General features: G+C 41.9%; 1 protein-coding gene across 15 annotated transcripts in view; it reads right to left on the bottom strand.

The window, feature by feature from the left end:
- Positions 1-5321: 5321 nt before the first annotated feature.
- ENOX1 (ecto-NOX disulfide-thiol exchanger 1) overlaps positions 5322-9739 on the bottom strand; it is a 503910-nt gene continuing 499492 nt past the window's right edge. For 14 of the 15 annotated variants that reach the window (XM_073345396.1, XM_073345273.1, XM_073345245.1 and 11 more), the window contains one exon: positions 5327-6208. In XM_073345396.1, coding sequence (XP_073201497.1) covers positions 6077-6208 — 132 coding nt within the window. In that variant the 3' untranslated portion in view covers positions 5327-6076. Of the gene's footprint in view, positions 6209-9739 lie in introns of all 15 variants that reach the window. The other variant, XM_073345354.1, reaches the window with a different exon arrangement.

Here is a 9739-nt window from a genome sequence, read left to right as displayed (position 1 = left end):
TGTGCTAACAACAAGCATTTTAATCCTAGCCTAGATAAGGCTTGTGCTATTTCATTCCTAGAAGTACCTGAGATGACCAACTAATATTCTCTGATGCTCAAGATTCAATTACCCCTTTCTTGGCATATGTAACTGAAAATACCATGCCATTATCTAGCCCTTTTATTAGAGTACAAATCCTGAAGGCCATTCTTAGCCCTTACACAGGCAAAACTAACGTTGGCTTCAGGAGAAATTCAGTCTACACATGCATATTGTTCAGGGGAATAATGTATGCTCAGTCAAATACGCGAGATGACCTAATAGCTATTTCTTTGAATTACACTATTGACATTTGTGAAAAGATGCTAGTTTCTTAAGAATAAGAGACAGAAGAGTAGTAGGAGTAAGGAGATGAGTTTTTACCTCTGTAACGCATTGGTGAAATACTGAGTACAGTTCTGGTGTCCATATTTTTAAAATGATGTTGAAAAATTGGAGAGGGGCCAGAAAAGAGCCACAAAAATGATTTGAGGGCTGGAGAAAATGCATTACAGTGAAAGACTGAAAGAGCTCAATTTATTTAATCAAAAAGAAGAGTGAGAGGTGACTTGATTAGAGTGTGTAAGTAAAGGGCTCTTTAATCTAGCAGAGAAAGGCATAAGGGGAACAAGTGGCTGGAAACTGAAGCCAGACAAATTCCAATTAGAAATTAGACATACTTTTTTTACGGTGAGGTTGATTATCTGCTGGAACAGCCTACCAAGGGGAGTGGTGGATTCTCCAGCGTTTGATGGCTTCTGGAATATATGCTTTAGCCAAACTCTCGCCCATCCACCCTGTGAGGAGCTGGCTTTCACTCTCAGGCTGTGGAGAAATTCAGCCCAAATCTACCCACTGTGGTATCTCCATTTCCCCCATCATCACACAGCCATGAATGGATTTAGTCTAGGAGGCAGGGTCAGCATTAGCCCCATTTGGCATGTGGGATCGAGGGCACACAGAGGTGAAGTGACTTTCCCAAGGCTAAGCAGGGAGTCTGTGGCAAAGCAGACAATCAAACCCAGAACACCTGAGCCCGAGGCCTGTGCCTTAACCACTAGGCAACCTTCCCACACAAGGAGGGGGAACCTCCTCTGCCACTTTGAGTGTGTGGGTGGGAGCAGGCACTGGACAGAGCCACCAGGAGATGGGGAGCAGAGAGAGATGGGAAAAAGGACATGGGTGGGAAGCAAGAAGAGGGGAACATCAGGAAGGGGAGCAAGGACTTAGGGAAGAAACAAGAGAAAGGAAAAGGGGCAGGGAGAGCGAAAGGAAGGGAGAGGAGAAAGGGGCAGGGAGAGGGGAAAGATGCTCCACTGCTTGTCCCTCCCATCCACCTTCTTCCCACAGCCATCAGTGGCCCTCAGCTCCCAAACAGGGCCTAAGCAGCTGTGAAGCCCAGAGCAAACATAATGTCTTCAAACTGGGATGTTAGTGAAGACAGCTTGTAGCTGAGTGTAATGATTTTACTATACATTCATGATAATGTAATGATATATTTCATTACTATTTTAATAATGATTACATTGTTACAATGCCAATGATAGACACACATTCAATACCAGAATATGAAAGATGTGTATAAATATGCTGAAAATTGCCAGTTTTGGGGGGAGGCTGAGCTCCCCCCCCCAAACACACACACCTCGCCTTCAAGACAGGCGAGGCAGAAAGGAGTGAGCAGTGGGCAGGAGATGCTCAGGGGAAAGGACGTAAGGGGAGGGGGCAGAGCGGGGGCAGGAAGAGGTGGAGTGGGGCAGAGTGAGGGCGGGGCCTTGGGGAAGGGGGCGGAGCCGGGATGGGGCACCCACTGGCAAAAACCAATGTGTGTAGTTGGGATTATTTTTTCTTTGCACTTATCAATGCTGAATTTCATCTGCCATTTTCTTGTCCAGTCACCCAGTTTAGTGAGATGCCTATCTTTGCAGTCAGCTTTGGATTTAACTATTGCATAATTTTGTATCCGCTGCAAACTTTGCCACATTACCTTTCACTCTCTTTGCAGATCATTGCTGAATACACTGAACAGCACAGGTCCCAGTACAGATCTTGTGGGGCCTCTCTCCATTGTGAAAACTGACCATTTATTCCTACCCTTTGGTTCTTATCTTTTAACCAGATATTGATTCAGGCGAGGACCTTATCCCATGACTGCTTACTTTGCTTAAGAGCATTTGGTGAGGGACCGTGTGAAAAATCCAAGTGCACTATGGGTATGACTACAATGCAGCTAAACACCTGCGGCTGGCCCATGCCAGCTGACACAGGCTCACAGGGCTTGGACTCAGGGGCTGTTTAATTGCAGTGTAGACATTCGGGCTCAGGCTGCAGCCTGGGCTTTAGGACCCTGCGAGGTGGGAAGGTCCCAGAGCCCGGGCTGCAGCCCAAGACTGAACATCTACACTGCACTTAAACAGCCCCCTAAGCTTGAGTCCTATAGGCCAATCAGGCAGAGTGGTATTTGAACCTATGTCTCCCACATCCCAGTGAGTACTCAAACTATTAGGTATAAATTGTGTGGGGGAGGAGAGTCACCACCACTGTGACCCAAGTACATCTTAATGCCAACTGGCAAGGGGTTAACAGGAATGGCCTGATTCTGGTATGAATATTCTGGTTGACTAAAGAATATCATGTGAGGTCTTAAATAGAAGCTGGGTGGGGGGTTGTCTCATTGCTAACATTGTGAAATGTATGTACAGATACTATGGAAGGAGTTAGGTGTATATATACTGCAAATATGTTTGAGGGTCTGTATCAAGGCACAGGTGAAAAACAGGTTGCCCTCCGGGAAGGAGATAAGATAGGTATAGCTCTCTGGTGGGATGTAAATGAAGCTTTGCAAGCTAACACAATGGATGTCCATTTACATACAAAGTCAGATGTTAACAAAGAGCTCTGAAATTAACGGGGAAACAGCACATATGGAAAACAAACCATGGAGGTTATCCTGTCTCTGAGTACAGACAACAAACTTCAGGAGTATATGTAGCCAGCCCATCCCGCCGCCCATCCAGCACTTAGGAAGTAGATGGGTAGTGCATTTACATCAATAAAAATGGGCTCTCGGCCAATCTTGATTGAAAATATTGCAATGTTTGGATGAGCTAATCTTCTTTAGGGCATTAACTGGCTTAGTCTCTAGAAAAGTGCGTTATGATGTTTGATATGTAACCATTTGGTTCAATATCCTTCCTATCTCCTGACTCTCAAGACTTTGATAATAAACTTGTTCTTGTTTGCACTATAACTATATCTCAGTGCTGTGGTGTTAAGCAAAGTGCTAGTCCTGAGCTGAATCTTACAAGCTGGTGTGTATACTGGTCCTTTAGGAACAGGAAGCTTGTTAGTTCTGTCAGCAGCCAAAGCCAGGGGCTGGTTATCACAGGGGAATGCTTCAAAGGGACTCAGGGGTTGGAGGACACCTATTGATAGCCTGCAAGACAAAGTGAGGGTTGGTGAAGCCCAGAAGAGAGTGCTTGAGGTGCTAGCGGGGGGAGAGGGGGGAGGGAGGCGGGTGTCACAGTGTGACTCACAGTTCTGGGTACCACAAGAGACATCACAATCACTTTCCTCCATGCTTTTTTATGAGAAAGGACTGACCTGGCCTAGCTGCCAAAGTCTAGGAGAGCGAATTCATGGCTGAGAATCCCAAATGGAAGAAGTGCTCCAGCCTGCAGTTAGGCACCCTAACTCCATTTGAGGAACATGGCATTTCCTATTGGCTAGCTTAGATGGCATCCTGCTCAGCTTGCTGGTGTCTGTGAATCCAATTTTTAGGTGCTTAACTCTGCCCATGCATTGTACAGGAGCCTGGCTGCTTAGCTCAGGGCTGTGAATGCCACTATGTGGCAGGGTGCCTAATATTTAGGCATTGCAATGCCAAGGTCCCCTTTGTGAAGCTAGCCTTTGGGGGACAAAATTAGGGCAATATCGGTAGGCATCCCCACACTGTTGTGCACAATGGAAGAGGAAAAAAGCAGATATTATGCCACTGCATAGAAAATAGCTGGTAAAAGCCACATACGCAACAAGCTATCAAACAACTAGATGCATCTGTGACACTCCCATTTCAGGCATGAGAAGGGTAGCATATGATAAATAAGAGCCAGTCATACAGCTGACTAGGGATACTAATGGAAGTGCAAAAAAGATCAGCACAGGACATTTTTTTACTATAGAAATCTTTATGCTCAAAACTATTATTGATTAAAAAGGGGAAAAATTACATGACTACAATTTTGAGTTAGTTAAACAATCTCAAATGCTTTTGCATAAGTGTTTTCAGCTTTAGACTGCATAATATTTACTGTACATGAAAACCAAATGTAGTGTGGCTTTGTATGGGATGTTCACTAAATCTGAGCCTAGCTATTCCTAAGTGAGTATGATGGCATGGGAGTTGAGACCATGAAAGTTAAGTCTGAGATACACATTTCATTAAACAATTGGGTTTCACTATGCAACAGCGCATGAGTTCACATTAGAAAAACACAGTGTGGCAGGGGATAATACAGTTTTCAGTAAACAAGCTCATGCTCAAATAAATTGGTTAGTCTCTAAGGTGCCACAAGTACTCCTTTTCTTTTTTCGAATACAGACTAACACGGCTGTTACTCTGAAACAAATACTTTGTTAGTGTAAAATGCACTTCATTTTCAAGTGGGCACTTTGTACTCTGCCTCAAGCACCAAGGTTGCATCGTAGCTGCACAACAAAACACTGCAAAATGTGAAATGTATGGCTTTGTTTTTGCAAAAAGAAAAGGAGTACTTGTGGCACCTTAGAGACTAACCAATTTATTTGAGCATAAGCTTTCGTGAGCTACAGCTCACTTCATCGGATGCATCTGCTGTAGCTCACGAAAGCTTATGCTCAAATAAATTGGTTAGTCTCTAAGGTGCCACAAGTACTCCTTTTCTTTTTGCGAATACAGACTAACACGGCTGTTACTCTGAAACCTGGCTTTGTTTTTGTTTGTTTAAATACCTTGCTGCTTGGCTAGATATGTTTAAAACAAAATGAAATCTGTTCAGTTTGTAAAAGCACAATCTTCACCTTGGAGCTTCCTTTGGTGCTAATTTTAATTCCTTTGATTTAATCTAATATTACAGTCTCTTCTTTGATTCAGTACTCAACACATTTCATCGGGAGGTTTGCAATAGCTGGCTTTGGTGGAAGGAGGGCAAACAGTGACGGACACCTTTTGGATTTGTAACAATTCAGAAACATCAGAAGAACAACTTGTAAAAATAATCTGGTAGAAGTCAAATTTATTGAAAAAAAATTAATATATTTGCTATAAAATCCTTAACAGTAATGAACTGAATATTTATTTTGATGCATAAACCTGAATGTTACATACCAAATACAATACAGTAACACTGGTTTCTTTTTTATTTACACATTTATGAAAATTGATATGCAACCCATGTTAAAGGAACTTATAATGAGGAATAGTTACATTAGAAAAATAATATTCTTGATAAAGCATTCTCGAGGAGTCCAATCACATTTTCAGGCCTCTTTCAATAAGGCAAAAATCCCTGGAACAGCATAAAACGTAATTTACAAAAGACAATAACTGTTCAGACACATCTTCAAGTTTTCTTTTGGGATAATTTTTCTCACTGTACAATTACTTACTTAATGGAAAGACTTTCAGGAACATAACGTAATGATTTCTGCTATATATTACATATACATTGCTGTAGCTTAGCAACCATAACTAGGCAATCTTTTCCCTTATCCATTTGCTCAGTGAGCTATTCTTAGATGTAGCATGTTAATATCTTGACATCGTTATGACTGTCTTCAGTGGTATCTTCAGTTTTCATAGGTCACATTTTAAAATATTTTATATTTTTATTTTTAGGAACTGGTGCACAACCACATTTCCACTCACAAGAGAACGTCACAAATGTAACTAAAATTAGGCTTGGATAACTCTGAAAATGTACGTCCGTGTGCCAAAACCAAATTTCATACTTTAATACTTTGTAACCCTGCCATGCTTTAGGAATTCTTCTTCTGCATACCTCTTTACTATTCACAGTCAGGTAGTTTTAATTCCTTCAAAGGCACAAAACTTCCACCTCTTTTCCAATGTTGCTCCTACACCAGTGAACTCTTGTTTAAACATGCGTGGCAATCTCATCAAAAGCATTTCTATTTCATTTGCAGAGATCTGTGAAAGAGAGGGAAAAGCAAAAATACAGTGAGAAACAATTGGGTTATATTTAAGAAATAGGAAATTTAGAGAATACACGTAGAAGAAACATTTTCTAGGTCAACTAAAAATCCCAGCATTTCTTTTTGAGAGTTTATAACATTTTATGCCATCTACAGATAGATCCATATTCCCACTATGGTATAGAATCATTGAAATGTAGGGCTGGAAGGGACCTCAGGAGGTCATCAAGTCCAGCTCCCTGCGCTGAGGCAGGACCAAGGAAACCTAGACCATCCCAGAACCTGTTCTTCAACTTCTTATCCAACCTGTTCTTCAACTTCCAGTGAGGGGATTCCAGCAGCCTATTCCAGAGCGTTAACTACCCTTGTAGTTAGAAAGTTTTTCCTAATATCCAAATCTCCCTTGCTGCAGATTAAGCCCATTGCTTCTTGTCCTAGTTCAGTGGCCTCCTACTCAGTTTAGACATTTCTCAGAAATTCAGTTCTGGAAGAAATATTACTTGGGGTAGGGTCAGGGAAGGATAGGTTGTGCCTGCCCTTTGTACCATTGGGCCTGGAAGAGGAAGCATGAAGGGGACTTGCATAGTCACCAGAGCTCCTCGAAGAGAATCCCACACAGTACAGACGAGTATAGCAGCTAGCCTGCCCTTAAAGACAATGCAGTCTACTGAACTTCCACCATTGTTCCTCCTCCCATCACATAATCCCTCCTCCTACTCCTAAATGGCCTATCTTCGCCAATGGGGTTCTGGACAGCACCTTGTTCATGGCCACAAGCTAGTAGAAAGCGCATGGAATGCTCCCTATATTGCATGTGGAGAATCGTCCACACCCTCTGGTATTACCCAAAATCTATGCCATGGTAAGCTATGACATCCAGACACTGAATCTGATTCTGAGCTCATTCACCCTATTTATACATCACTATCTGCAGTTATTTCTGATGTGCACAGGTGGAAGTGAGAACAAACTCAACCATATTATCAGCTTGTTTGCAGAAATGCTCTAAGATGCAGTAGATACATGCTAATCAGGCAGCGTTGCCCTCTTTATTATGGGACTGTCCTATAAATAAACCCTGCAGCTTTGTACTAAATTAATGGTATGCTAGTGGTCAGACCTTTTGTTAACATTAACTCCATACATCTGAATCTCCTGACTCTAACACAAATGTAAATTCCCTGCAGCATGGGTCTTGCTTTTTGTACCTGGACTGGCATTATAAAAGAACAACAATATATAACCGGAAGAGATACCACTGCTAGGCTGTTATCATTGCATAACATTTACTTTAGTCTCTCTAAGAAGTGTATATACTTTAACTGGTCTTGAGGTTCAGCACTCTAATTTTCTTCAAAAAAACATAAAATATTAATTTTACTTTTTGGTTTCCACATTTTTGATTAAATAAGCCTTCCTTGGTAAAGGTTTGGTTGGTCACTTTCAGCTAAGCTAAAATGTAGAAGCAGTATTTAAAATAGTTTACTTCATAAACTATGGTTAAATTTAGCAGGTAACCATTAAGGGCCAGATTGCACTGAACCCTGTGTGGGCATGCAAGTGGTGTGCGAGGACAGGGCCACAGTCCTGGTCCCTGAGCTCTCTTGAGCACAAGGACTCTACAGGGCTAATGGTCACAGTGGGCCAGGGCCTTCTCCACACAGAGCTGGTGTGATCCTGTATGATTGAAATATTACCATTTATGTCATTAATATTGCCACTGTTAGACAATTACACCAAACTGTATACAAAGTATGTCATGTAAGGTATCAATGGAAAAGTTACAATTTATCAAATATGATTATCCTGTTTGTATGCATGTATCATCTGTGTGTCTAAAGTTATGAATATTGACTATGTACCAGTATTTCAAATGTGTTTGCTCCTATAGTAACACCGAGAAGGAAGGTTAATCCAGTCTAGCCAGCACATTGTGAATAGCCCATTCAAGTTGATGGCCCATTAAAGAACACGTAACTCTCACAATGGGCCATAGAAGCACCCGGTGAGCCTTCCTGTGGATGCTTTAACCAGAATATGGGTAATGGTTGCTCCTATCAAAGCATGCAAGTGCATGTGACTTGCTCGTATGACCCTGGACTCCATCTTGTGCCTGTTATTTTCCACAAACTAAGACTCAGAGCAGTCCCTCCACATGGGAGAGGGTATAAAGGACCCTGAAAGCATCACCATTTTGTCTCTTTCCTGCTCTGATCTTTGGACTATGGATTTACACTAAAAGGAGCATATTGACTATAGACTGAGGACCTTCCAATCTTTTGGAAGTTCCAAGAGACTTTGCAAGCCATAAATCTGTAACATCACTGTTACAAACCTGATCCAAGAACTTTGCAATGATTGTATGTATATGATTTCTTTGACCATTTTAACTCTCTCCTCTTTCTTTTCTCTTATAAATAAGCCATTAGATATTAGATACTAAAGGATTGGCAACAGCATGATTATTGGGTAAGATCTGAGTTATATACTGACCTGGCTATGTGGCTGATCTCTTGGGATTAGAGGACCCTATATGTGATGAAATTGGTTTTCAGTAACCACTCATCATAGAGTCCAGTGTCTGGGTGGTGAAACAAGGGCTGGAATGCCTAAGGAGACTGCATTTCTGACTTCTTGTTAACCAGTGTGGTGAGACAGAAGTTTACTTTTGTTACTGGCTTGGTATAATTTAGTAATGGAATAACCACCAGTTTGGGGTGAGTCTGCCCTATTTCTCAGCTGTTTGTCATGAACCTGGCATTCTCAGCTGTGACCCACTGAGGCACAGTGACAGCTGGTCCCCTGCAGGTTAAGAGCTCTATGGTACACTGCCTGAGATTTGGCAGCAGTCCCAGAGCTCTAGGAGGCATTGTTTCTGCCTCCATGTCACTCAAAATCTTTGTACATTTGGTGAGCTATGTGAGCAGGTCACCTCAGTCAAGTTTCTAGTAGGAAAGATGTGCCCATCATCACCCAAAAAACAAAAATCACCACGACAGTGGTTCCCTTACAGAATCAGCGAAGAGGCCAAAAACAGAATGACCATGGAAACTGTTCCATCTTGGTCCTCCAGGTGTCTATTCTGGGTCAGTGGTAAGGCACATGGTATGGGAGAAAATAAAATCTGAATAGACAAGAATAATTAATAAGGTAAAATATGTATTTTAAAAAATGAAAATGGGCAAAAATAAATTAAAATTACATTAGAATAGTGAAGTGCAGTATAAATTCAGCTTCTTTCCCTCAGATACCACCAATAAAATAGATGCCATAAGAACAGCCGTACTGGGTCAGACCAATGGTCCATCTAGCCCAGTATCCTGTCTTCTGACAGTGGCCAATGCCAGGTGCTTCATAGGGAATGAACAGAACATGGCAATTTATTGGGTGATCCATCCCATCGTCCAGTCCCACTTCTGGGCACTCAAAAAACTGGGGCTCTCAAAACCTGCTGTCTCCCCTGATCACTCTGCTTGTATTCTGTCCCACTTCTTCACACCATTGGTCTTTGTCTTTTTAGACTGTA

This window comes from Lepidochelys kempii, chromosome 1 (genome assembly GCF_965140265.1).
Source record: "Lepidochelys kempii isolate rLepKem1 chromosome 1, rLepKem1.hap2, whole genome shotgun sequence".
Taxonomy (NCBI): domain Eukaryota; kingdom Metazoa; phylum Chordata; order Testudines; family Cheloniidae; genus Lepidochelys; species Lepidochelys kempii.
Note: the sequence above shows the minus strand (reverse complement) of the source record. Positions and strands in the feature narration are given on the sequence as shown.